Source organism: Megascapheus bottae, chromosome X (assembly GCF_031878675.1).
Source record: "Megascapheus bottae isolate mThoBot1 chromosome X, mThoBot2.hap1, whole genome shotgun sequence".
NCBI lineage: Eukaryota > Metazoa > Chordata > Mammalia > Rodentia > Geomyidae > Megascapheus > Megascapheus bottae.
Window position 1 is genome coordinate 21,106,083 of NC_143547.1, and position 12,897 is coordinate 21,118,979.

At 39.1% G+C, this 12,897-nt stretch overlaps 1 protein-coding gene across 1 annotated transcript in view; it reads right to left on the minus strand.

Annotated features, from left to right (window-relative positions):
* The window catches only part of LOC150040574 (X-linked retinitis pigmentosa GTPase regulator-like), a 60,616-nt gene that overhangs the window by 25,906 nt on the left and 21,813 nt on the right, over nt 1–12,897 (minus strand). The window contains exons 10-13 of the mRNA XM_090326666.1: nt 12,136–12,321; nt 11,429–11,588; nt 9,522–9,622; nt 1,001–1,066 (exon numbers count right to left, since the gene is read on the minus strand). Coding sequence (XP_090182792.1) covers nt 1,001–1,066; nt 9,522–9,622; nt 11,429–11,588; nt 12,136–12,321 — 513 coding nt within the window. The remainder of the gene's footprint in view (nt 1–1,000; nt 1,067–9,521; nt 9,623–11,428; nt 11,589–12,135; nt 12,322–12,897) is intronic.

Sequence of the window (12,897 nt, forward strand, 5' to 3'; positions counted from 1 at the left end):
CACAGTTTTCCTCTCGCTATCACTCATTAAAAGTCTCTTTCTCGCCGGGAGTTTGGCCTAGTGGTTAAAGCGCTTGCCTAGCAAGCGGTACCACATACATAGAAAAAAACCGGAAGTGGTACTGAGGCTCAAGTGATAGAGCTCTAGCCTTGAGAAAGTCCAAGGACAGTGCTCAGGCCCTGAGCTCAAGCCCAGGACTGGCAAAAAAAAAAGTCTCTTTCTCATCTATGACCAATATCTGACTCATTTCCAAATGTTTTACTTATGCCTTTTAGGCTGCTCTGTCCTTGAAAAATCAAAGACCAATTCAAATACTTGAAATTTTATTATGTAGTATTTTCTCTAAAATTGTAAAATTTTAGAGCTAAAAGTTAATACCATTTAGTACCTCAGCATAGTAACTCCCTCAAAGACATACTCAACTATAGTTACTATCTGATAAACAATAGCCATAAGCACTATAATTATAATCTATTCCTTGACAGAAAGCATAATTACAAACCTGTGCCAGTGGCTCATGCTCATAATTCTAGTTATTCAGGAGACTGTGATCCAGAAAACTATGGTTCAAAACCAAACCAGGTAGAAAGTCCATGAGAGGTCATTTCAAACCAGTACAAAGCCAAGACAGGGTATGGGTCAAGTGACAGAGTGCCAGCCCAGCAAGCAAGGTGAGCAAATGCAAGGTCCGGAGTTCAAACTCCAGTTTAAAAACAAATAAAACTTTTTATGGTAACTTAAGTGAGTAACCTAAGAGAGCAAATTCAAACAATGAAACTCTATCATACTGTATTACATAACATGTGATATAGTGGTATGTGAAAACACATACCAATGAACAAGCCAAATGAATGCTATCTATATTGTACTCCTTCTGTTTTTTAAATTCTAAAATAAGTGAAAGTTTAACTTCCTTGTTTTATTTTACAGAACCTTTGCAAAGAAAAATCATTAAAACTGTTCTTAACCACCATGAATGCAATAACTTCCCAAATTATACCTTTTGCTTTTGAACTGGAGAAAATGTTGGTGACTTCTCACTGGAACTCAGGTTTATCACATGTGTCTGAAATAAAAATAAACAACTTCTAAAACTCATGAAGACCATTTATGATTATGTATATATACTTATATATCCTAAATCTGTTTATGCATGCACACACACACACAGAGTTGAGACAGTAATACAATCTAGCCAGGCTCTGGTGGTTCCTGTCTGTAATCCTATCTACTCAAAAGGCTGAGATCTGATGATCAAAGTTTGAAGCCAGCCCAGGCAGAAAAGTCTGTGAGACTCTTATCTCCAATAAATGTATCAGAAAAAGCTGGAAGTGGCGCTGTGGCTCAACTGGTAGAGTGCTAGCTTTGAGCACAAAGAGGCTCAGGGACAGTACCCAGGCCCAGAGTTCAAGCCCCAGTATTGACAAAAAAAAAAGAAAAACTCAATCTATTCTCAATTTTCATACAAATAATGTGAGAGTAGAAATTAATTTTAATCTTTGTAACTTGTACCTCAATAAAGATAATTGAAAATGAACAAACTTAAGATACAAGAAGGTGGTTTAGAGGAACTGGGCACTCTCTGGCTTCTGCAAGAATTAGACTCAAAACAATAGGATTTTAGGTGTTTATATAAGCAACTATGCTGGAAAATTGGAGTATAGATGCAGACTTATAGAAATCTGGCATTTGGGGGGAGATAGTGTAAGAGTAGGGGAAACTATGACAACCTGACAGGGAGAGATGGAGTATCCTTTAGTCAGAAGAATAGGTAAAAGGAAGAGTGAAATAATCTCTACTACAGCGCAGGGTCTAGGACCCAAAATATCTGGAAATCCCTGGCACGAGTCAATTGGTTTCTAAGACAAATAGTCTAGACAGAGAAAAGACCAGGAATCGACAGAACAAACTCTTTTGAAGAACCTTTTCATTGTGTTCAGCATATTGTGACCCATCTTGAAAAGAGGGCTATTGCCTGAGCTCACTGCTCTGGGGGTTAAGGACCCTATATTTTCCCTATCTCTAAACCTCAAGGCAATATCTATTACTGTACTGCTCCAGCAGGCAGGTAGAGATTCTAACACAATTTCCCTGAGAATTCTAGGTAGTGGTAATGCAGTACAGGTGGGAGAGGCTGATGTTTCCTTTCAAAGTCAGAGGTTTGGAAAACCAGCTGTTTAGAACCTGGGAAAAGTGAACAGTTGTGATTTCACATGGGAGCTATGTTGGACGCATCAGAATTATGGGAAGTGGAAGGCCCCATCGCCGACTTCTAGTACAGTTCTTTTGTAATTTCATTGTTATTCACTGCCCCTGGAGGTATTCAGAAATGTGTCACAGAATCAGTGTCCCAGCACAAAAAGCTCTGGAGTGAATCTTTAGCTGAAAATCTATATTTCCCCTACAAGCTGTTTTCAATGAGAAAAGCAGCTGAGAAGTTTCTAAGCAGCTTCAGCTATAAATCACCCATGATTGTCATCAGGCAAGCACCCCTGCCACTTTAGGAATAATGACAGAAGTTGTACCGTACTTGCCTGCTTTTTTTTTTTTTTTTTGCCAGTCCTGGATTTGAGCTCAGGGTCTGAGCAATGTCCTTGGACTTTCTCAAGGCTAGAGCTCTATCACTTGAGCCTCAGCACCACTTCTAGTTTTTTTTCTATATATGTGGTACCTAGGAATTGAACCCGGTTCTTCGTGCATGCTAGGCAAGAACTTTACCACTAGGCCAAACTCCCAGCCTTGCCCCGCTTTTTGTGTAACACCTGTCTGAACTAGCATAGGGACCCCACTCTTGTGAGACGTACAGAAAAAGTGCATACCTCAGTATACACAGTGAACTTTGGGTCAAAACACACTAATAATGGCCAAAGAAGCAATAGGAAGATTACACTATGACGTCCAATTAAAATTAAACTCAATGCATCACTAACTGATACCTAAAGACACATTATAGAAGAATGTTTCTTACTAAGCAAACCCTCACATAAACGTGAAAGCAATATACATCCCAGCAAATTGCAACACAGACATAAAAAATATGAAAATACAGCTGGTGCCAGTGGCTCATGTTTGTAATCCTAGCTACTCAGGAAGCTGTGCTCTGATGATCAATGTTCAAAGCTAGTCCAGGCACAAAAGTCCATAAGACTCTTACCTCCAATTAACCACTAGAAAAGTGGAAGTAGCACTGTGGGTCAAGTAGTAAAGCACTAGCTTTGAGCTGAAGAGCTCAAAATTCAAGCCCCACAACTGACAAAAGAGAAAAAAAAAAGTACAAGGCAAGATGATCATCTCCAAAAATTTGTAACTGTAAGAGATCCCCAGGATATCCAAGTGGATGAAGTGCTGCACAAAAAATTAAAAGAATGATTAAAAAGTCAATGAAATCTGAGAGAATATGAATAAATACTTGAACAAGTTACGGAAGAAAATGTAGGATATGAATGAGAATTTCAATAGAGAGAGATTCTGAAAAAAGAGCTGAACAACTATACTATAAACAAAAATCTCAACAATTCAGATTTTAAAACTCAGTCAAGAAGGACCAGGAGTTCGGCCTAGTGGTAGAGTGGTTGCCTAGCATGCACGAAGACCCAGGTTCGATTCCTCGGTACCCACATACATAGAAAAAAGCTGGAAGTGGTGCTGAGGCTCAAGTGGTAGAGCTCTAGCCTTGAAAAAGTCTAAGGACAGTGCTCAGGCCCTGAGCTCAAGCCCAGGACTGGCAAAAAAAAAAACCCCTCAGTCAAAAACCTCGATAACAAACTAGAGCAAGGAAAAGACAGAATATTGGATTTTATACACCTGTAATCCTATTTAGTGAACTGAGTTATAAGGATCACGGTTCAAAGCCAGCCGAGGCAGGAAAGTCCTTGAGACTCCTATCTCCAATTAACAACTAGAAAAGTAGAAGTCGTACTGTGGCTCAAAATAGTAAAGTTCTATCCTTGATGGACAAAAGAAAGAGCTCAGGGAAGCACACAGGCACTGAGTACCTGCCCCATGACCAACCAAAAAAGAAAACAAAAAGAATATTGGAGCTTAAAGACACCTCCAAGAGGGGCCGGGAGATTGGCCTAGTGGTATAGTGCTTGCCTAGCATGCACAAAGACCCAGGTTCGATTCCTCCGTACCACATACATAGAAAAAAGCCAGAAGTGGTGCTATGGCTCAAGTGGTAGAGCTCTAGCCTTGAGAAAACCCAAGGACAGTGCTCAGGCCCTGAGTTCAAGCCCAGGCCTGAAAAAGCCAGCCCCCCCCAAAAAAACTGGGGTGGGGGTGGGGAGGAGGGAAATGGGGACCAAGACATGTGAAAGGGTATCAATGTATGGGAATTAATGCACCATCTATCTGGCAAATATCATGTACCCATTCTATTCATTACAATAAAAAATATATGAAAAAGGCCAGGCACAAGGCCTAGTGGTAGAGTGCTTTCCCAGCACAAAGATAGTGCCCAGGCCCTGAGTTCAAGCCCCAGAACTGGCAAAAAAAAAAGAACAAAGGCCAAAAAATATATGAAAAAAGAAAGTTAAACCCTTGGACAGTCTAAAAAAAGACACCTCCATGAAAATATTACAGATAGCAATTTAAATAAATAAGAATAAATAGAATATCCAGATCTTTTCACATCATAAAATATCAAATATCTGCCAACAACGAGAACAGTGAGGCAAAAATCCAGAAAGCAACTCCTTTTAAAATAGCCTCAAAGAAAATTAAATACTTAGGAGTTAACTAAGGACGTAAAGACCTTTATGATGAAAACTTTAAAAAGCTGAGAAAGGAAATTAGAGCAGAACTAAGGAAGTGGAAAAACCTCCCATGCTCCTAGATTGGAAGAATTAACATCATGAAAATGGTAATCTTGCCAAGGGCTATCTACAAATTCAACGCAATACCCATCAATATCCCAATGTCCTTCTATAATGAAATAGAGGAAGCAATCCAAAATTTCATATGGAATAATAAAAGACCCAGTATAGCAAAAACAATCCTTAGCAGAAAGAACAGCACTGGAGGACTATCAATACCAAACTTCAGACACTATTACAGAGATATAGTGATCAAAACAGCTTAATACTGGCACAAGAATAGACCTGAAGACCAATGGAATAGAACTGAAGACCCAGAAATCAAGCCACCAACCTATGGCTACCTAACCTTTGAAAAGGTAGCCATGGAAGAAAGACAACCTCTTTAACAAATGGTGCTGGCAGAATTCATTAAACACCTGTAAAAAAACTAAAGTTGAATCCTTATATGTCACTCTGAACCAGAATCAATTCCTAACGGATCAAAGACCTTGAGGTAAAAGCAGATACCCCGAAAACTTTTACATGAAGAAATAGAAGGTATATTAGGACCCCCTTGGAACAGGTCAAAACTTTCTTAATAAAGGTCCAGAAACATAACAAATTAAGGAAAGTTTGGACAAATGGGACTACATTAAACTTCAGAGATGCTGTATGGCAAAGGCCCTAGCTAGTAAGTTAAACAGAAAACCCACATAGTGGGAGATCTTCACTAGCCATACAACAGACAAGGGCTTCATACATATATAGCGCAAAAAATTGAATCTCTCAACAAATCCTCAAAACAAAAATCAACCCATTGAAAAGTGGGCTAAAGACTTTTTTTGGCCAGTCGTGGGTCTTGAACTCAGGGCCTGAGCACTGTCTTTGGGTTTTCTCCAGGTTAGAGCTCTGCCATTTGAGCAACAGCACCACTTCTGGCTTCTTTCTATGAGTATGGTACCAAGGAATTAGACCTGGGTCTTTGTGCATGCTAGGCAAGCACTCTATCATTAGGCCAAGCTCCTGGCCTTGGGCTAGAGAGAGACTTCTCTGAAGAAGAAATAAAAATGGCCTATAGATACATGAAGAAAAGCTTGACATCTCTGGGCATAAAAGAAATGCACACCATTGAGAAGGGTGAGGGAAGGGAAATGGGACAAAAACATGAGAGGGTTATCAGTGTGAGAAGTAATGCACTTACTATGTGATGAATGTAACTGTAACCCCTCTACACATTATCACGATATTAAAAAAATTAAAAATATTTTTAAAGAAATTTAAAAAAATAAATGTAAACCAAAACAACGTTGAGGGGCCTGCTTGAATTCAGGGACGGAGCACTGTCCTTAGCTTTCTCAAGGCCAGCCAAAGCACCACTTCTGACTTTTTCTTTTTGTCTTTTTTTTTCTTTTTGGGTCATGGGGCTTGAACTCTGGGCCAGAGTGCTGTCCCTGAGCTCTTCAGCTCAAGGCTATCACCCTACCCCTGAAGCCACAGCCCTACTTCCCATTTTCTAGTGATTAACTGGAGATAAGAGTAAGAGTCTCTAGGACTTTAGTGCCAGGGCTGGCTTTAAACTGTGATCCTCAGATTTCAGCCTCCTGAGTAACTAGGAGTACAGGTGTGAGCCACCACATCCTGCTACCTTACGGCTTTTTCTATGTATGTGGTACTGAGGAATCGAATCTGATTCTTCGTGCATGCCAGGCAAGCACTCTTACCACTAGGCCAAACTCCCGGCCCCATGCTCTACCACTTTATGCCACAGTGCCACTTCCAGTTTTCTGGTGGTTAATTAGACATAAGGCCCTCAAGAACTTGTCTGCCCAGGCTGGCCTTATTTTTGGTTTTGGGGGTTTTCTTTGTCAGTCATAGGGCTTGATCTCTGGGCCTGGTTGTTATCCCAGCTCAAGGCTACCCCTTGAGCCATAGCACCACTTCCAGTTTTCTTTTGGTTAATTGGAGATAAGAGTCCCTAGGACTTTAGTGCCCGGGCTGGCTTTGAACTGTGATCCCCAGATCTCAGCCTCCTGAGTAGCTATAATTATAGACTTGAGACACTGTGGCCAGCTATTTTTGTTTTTTGTTTTGTAGGTTTTTTTTCCAGACCTGGGGTTTAAACTCAGGGCCTGAGCATTGTTCTTGGACTTTCTCAAGGCTACAGCTCTACCACTTGTGCCACAGTACCATTTCTGGCCTTTTCTATATATGTGGTACTGAGGAATCAAACCTGGGTCTTCATTCATGCATCCTAGGCAAGCACTCTACCACTAGGCCAAACTCCCAGCCCCCATACCTTTTTTTCTTATTTTTGTGGGTCATAGGGCTTGAACTCTGGGCAGTGGTGCTATCCCTGAGCAATTCAGTTCCTACCCCTTGACCCACAGCCCCACTTCCCCAAAGACTGGCTTTTAACCATTATCCTCTTATCTTAGCCTCTTGAGCAGCTAGGATTAGAGGTGTTAGCCACCAGCATCTGGCTTAATAAATAATTGTTTAAAGAAATAGTGCTGGGACAACTGGATATTTACATGAAGAAAAATAAATTAGACCTCCCTATTTCTCATTTTGTAAAAATTCAACTAGAAGTGAATCAAAACTCTTAATTTTAAGAACTAAAACTTTGAAACTCCTAAAGGAAAACACTTAAGATGGCTTTCAAGATACTAGCAGAGAAAACAATTTCCTAATAAGATTCAAACAGTTCAGGCCGGGAGTTTGGCTTAGTGGTAGAGTGCTTGCCTAAGCATGCACAAAGACCCAGGTTTGATTCCTTGGTACCAAAAAAACCAGAAATGGTGCTGAGGCTCAGGTGGTAGAGCTCTAGCCTTGAGAAAATCCAAGGACAGTGCTCAGGCCCTGAGCTCAAGCCCAGGACTGGCAAAAAAAAAAAGATTCAAACAGTTCAAGAAATGAAGGACAAATTGACAAATGAGATAATATTGTTTCTGCACAGCAGAATGAAGAGACAATCGACAGAATGAAAAAAATATCTGCAAAGCTAGTCTTCTGATAGAGGATTAATATTGAGAACATATAAGAAACTTGAAAAAATTCACAAAACACAAGTAATGTAAAAAAATGAGTCAAGGGCCAGGAGTTTGGCCTAGTGGTAGAGTGCTTGCCTAGAACGCACGAAGATCTGGGTTTGATCCCTTGGTATAACATACATGGAACAAAATCCAGAAATGAATAGGAAAAACCTCCCATGCTCCTGGATTGGAAGAATCAACATCGTGAAAATGGCAATCTTGCCAAGGGCTATCTACAAATTCAATGCAGTACCCAGCAACATCCCAATGTCATTCTTTAAAGAAATAGAAGAAGCAATCCAAAAATTCATATGGAATAATAAAAGACCCCATATAGCAAAAACAATTCTTAGCAGAAAGAACAGCGCAGGAGGAATTTCAATACCAAACTTTAGACTCTATTACAGAGCTATAGTAACCAAATAGCTTGGTACTGGCACAAGAACAGGCCTGAGGACCAATGGAATAGAATGAAGATCGAGAAATCAACCAGACCTATCTTTGTTCAGAGAGTCAAAAAAATAGAGGTGTGGGGGGGGAGGGAAATGGGTACCAAGACATGTGAAAGGGTATCAATGTACGTGAATTAATGCACCTTCTATCTGGCAAATATTATGTAACCCTTTTACTAATTACAATAAAAAATGCAAAAAAAATAGAATGGAAGAAAGACAGTCTCTTCTACAAGTGGTATTGTTAGAACTGGTTAAGCACCTTATCTTTTTTTAAAAAAACAACAATTAGCCCAAGCACCATGGTGCATGTCTGTAATCCTAGCTACTCAGGAAACCTGAGATCTGAGGACTGCGGTTCAAAGCCAGCCCAGGCACTAAAGAACGAGACCCTTATGTCCAATTAACCTCTAGAAAACAGGAAGGGGGGCTGTGGTCTCAAGGGTAGGGTGGTAGCCTTGAGCTGAAGAGCTCAGGGACAGCACCCAGGCCCAGAATTCGAGCCCCATGACCCACAAAAAAATAGCAATTGCTGATAAAGATATGGAGCAAAAAGAATTATTAGAAATTGCTGGTAGAGATGTATAGTACAGCCAGTAAAGGAAACAATATGGAGATTCCTTCAAAATCTAAGAACTGCCATATGATTCAGTTATACTACTCCTGATACATAGTCAAAGGAAATGGAGTCAGCATTTAAAAGAGATACCTGCATACCCATACTTTCTGAGTCAATATTTCCAGTAGCTAGATATAGAATCAGCCTAAGTGTCTGTCAACAGATAAATGGGCAGAGAAAATATGACATATATACCCAATGCAGTATTACTTATCCACAAAAATATTAAATCATGTCATTTTCAGGAAAATGTATAGAACTGAAAGACATTAAGCTAAGCAAAATGAACCACACACACACACACACACACACACACACACACACACACACACACAAATAGTGCAGACTTTTGCTCACAAGTGGAAACTATAAAAAAAACTGATTTGAAAAGAGAAAGATAAACTGTTAGGTAAGGGGTGAAAGGAGGGCAAGGGAGGACAAAAAGGAGGGCTCAAGGATAATGCCCAGCCCAGAATTCAAGTCCTAAAATGGATGAAAAATTAACACAAACCTTTTGATGAACATAAGAATATAGAACATACATATATATGTATATATACACACATAAGCATATGGTGAACTTAAATTCATACAAAATAGAAAAAAAGTAGGAAATCCTTACCACATTTAAGATATCAGAAGTTTCTTCAATGCTTTCTGATTCCATTGCTGGAGGAGAATTTTCTGTATCAATTTCTTTGGTCATCAGATCTTGAAAATACTCTGAATAATTAAGAGGTAAAAAGAAAATCCAGATTTCAAATGAAAAGGGAAATACAACTGAACAGAATACAGAAGTTATTCTATAATACAAAGCATGGGTATTATTTTACTAAAAGTCTTTAATGTCATGTTTAGAGTCAATCACAATGATAACATGTTTTAAAATATTTTCTGTTTGACAAATTTGCTTCTAATTAGATAACAATTGCCTCATTCATATGGACAGGAAGATGTTAATCCTTTGGAATAAATACTACCCAGGTTCAAGTACTAGGAGGGTGGGTAGAGAAAGTCCCAATGACTCACATCTTAATTGTATTCTTACATCTGGGCAGTTCCCATTGTAGATTATACCAGGTTGGTCCATAGATTTATGGTTAAAGAAAATTTTACTGAGACATAGAGCCAGAGATAGTTACATGGAAAATTTTATACTTATTTTCATAAATATCAGAGATCCTCTGAAGATAGGTGAGGATGTGGGAACTAACCTACAGCTGGGGAAGATTAATGTGGAAAGTATTACAACGGAAAGATGGGAGAGCACACAGAATGTAAAGTTGGAAAATACAGAGTGGTTTATTTAGCATGGCCTTGCCTCAAACTTGACTAAGAAAACAGATGTCACCAGACTAGATCTGCTAGATGGTCTTACCAACAAATGCACACAATTACCTATAACTTTACCCATGTTTTCATTTTCCCACTAAAAGGGATGGTATCTTTCCTCTTACCAAAGACTGCTGCGTATATCAGCCTCTGCCATTTTCAAAGAGCTTTGTATCTTGTCTCTAGTATATCCAGTTCTTCTAGAAACTACTGGCTTATCTCCACAGACACACAAATGTGTTCCAGTATTTCCCATTCATACCACATATCATTCTTAGCTGCCAACTCAGTTATCTAAACTACTTCATAACCAAATAGGCAAAATAACTTCTATGGAGCCTATCGTGCCTTCATTTGCACTTTTGTCATTTATAAATCCACTCTAATGTTATGATTTCTGTTCTTATTTTTCCCTCAAATTGCACTTTTTTTTTGCCAGTCCTGGGCTTGAGCTCAGGGCCTGAGCACTGTCCTTGGACTTTCTCAAGGCTAGAGCTCTACCACTTGAGCCTCAGCACCACTTCCGGCTTTTTTTCTATGTATGTGGTACCGAGGAATCGAACCCAGGTCTTCATGCATGCTAGGCAAGCACTTTAACCACTAGGCCAAACTCCCGGCCCCTCAAATTGCACTTTTGAGGTTACTGTTCATCTCCATGATAGCAAATGCACTGGATGTTCTCTGAGCTTCTTTCCTATCTTTGAGCAGTATTTGCATTCATGATATTGTTCTCTAGGTTCCCTTCTACATTTTTGCCAACTTTAAGACAGGTAGAATTTTTTTAATTGGCTCTTCCTCCTTCAACTTCTAAATGGAGACAGCCTTGGTCCCATACTTTTCTTCTTCTAATCTATAATAGAGTATTCACTTTTATAAACTTTAAGTACATTCTCTATATTCATAATCTTCAAATCTGCACCTCTTGTCTAGAGTCATATAGGCTGACTTCAAACCACAATCCTCAGATTTCAGCCTCCTGAGTAGCTAGGATTACAGGTGTGAGCCACATTACAAGTATGAGTAACTGCTGCCCAATTATATGTAGCTATATATTTGTTACCATTTATATTTTAATATAAATACACTCACAAGATCTAACTGGATCACTTTAATAAACTGGACAGATTATCTTAAAAAACATGAAAAACAATAGGAATGAAAGTGATACTTCTCTTGGAAGCAAATAGCAAGTATTACCTGACTCTAGTAGCTTTCCAGGCTCAAACGTGGTTTTCTCAGGGAAGTTACACCGAGGCAAACGGAAAGGGACTGAACTGGGTGAAAAATAAGCAGTTCCTTTGCCAGTCCCCTCTACTGGAGGCAGTGATTGCCCTTGAGAAGAATGTGATGGTGTCTCCTTTAAAATAAGCAGGTTAAATAAACTTACTATGATGTTGTATAAAACACCAGCATAAACTTTTCTGCATTAAAAAAATAAGTATTATTTGAACCATAATTTTAAATGACAGCATTCCTAAACTTGAGAATGAATGTTCCTTCTCTCAAACTCAGTTCTTATTTCTGTGATCAGCTGTCACTTTGTTTACAATAACAACACTACATTGTACATTTAAAAGGCTGTTATGCTAAGTGTTCATACCACAATAATAGCAAAAAGCTTGTAATAACTGAAAGTACAAGTCAATCCGCATACAAATGAAAAAAAAATGCAGCATTCGCTCTGAGGTAATAAGCAAGGTCTATAAGGGCTAATATTCTAACTTGAATCTTCAATGAATTAACTGTAAACTCACTTTTAAAATTTAGAAATATTCAACTCTGATCATTTTATTTGCAATTTTACCTGAGAAGTCATTTCTTTGATTTCAAAAGAAAATAATTTTTCTTCAGTTTTTTTTGCAATGCTAGGCAATACCAAGATGTAAAGTAGACCACAACTGTACCTGGTCCCTCCGACGCAGTCGTGCTGATACAGTTCTATGGAGTGTATTCCCTGAGGTCATACAGGTGGTGGGCAGAGAAGAAGCTGACTGGAAAAGAGGCTCATTTACTTCATTAAATTCCATTTCTTCTACTACACCAAGTCGAGGGATGGCAAAAACTAGCATGTGACAACCACCACAAGCAATCTGCAAGTAAATCCATGGAAAAATTGACTGACAATGGTATCAAACACACACGTGCATGCGAGCATGCACACGCTGTGTGTGTGTATGTGTTAGGGTTTGAATTCTGAGCCTGGCAGGTGTCCCTTTTTTCTTTTTAGTTTTTTTCACTCAAGACTAGAGCTCTACTACTTAAATAATTCTATGTCTTGCTTCTTGCTAGTTAATTGGAGATGAGAATCTCACAGACTTTGATGCCTTGGCTGACTATGAACCATGCTTCTCAGCTTTCAGCCTATAGTATAAAGATTTCAGGCATGAGCCACAAGCTTCCAGCATAGACTAGGTTATAGTCTTAGAGCAATAAATAAAAACTTGAAATATTTTAATAAAAGTTCTACTAGAAAAATTTATATGAGGAGCAGGGAATGTGAGTAAGTAGTAAAATGCTTGCCTAGCATGCAAGAAGTCCTGGTTTTAACTTCTCAGTACCACATAAACAGAAAAAGCCGGAAATGGTGCTGTAGCTCAATTGGAAGAGAGCTAGACTTGAGCAAAAGAAGCTCAGAGACAATGCTAAGTCCCTGAGTTCAAGCACTA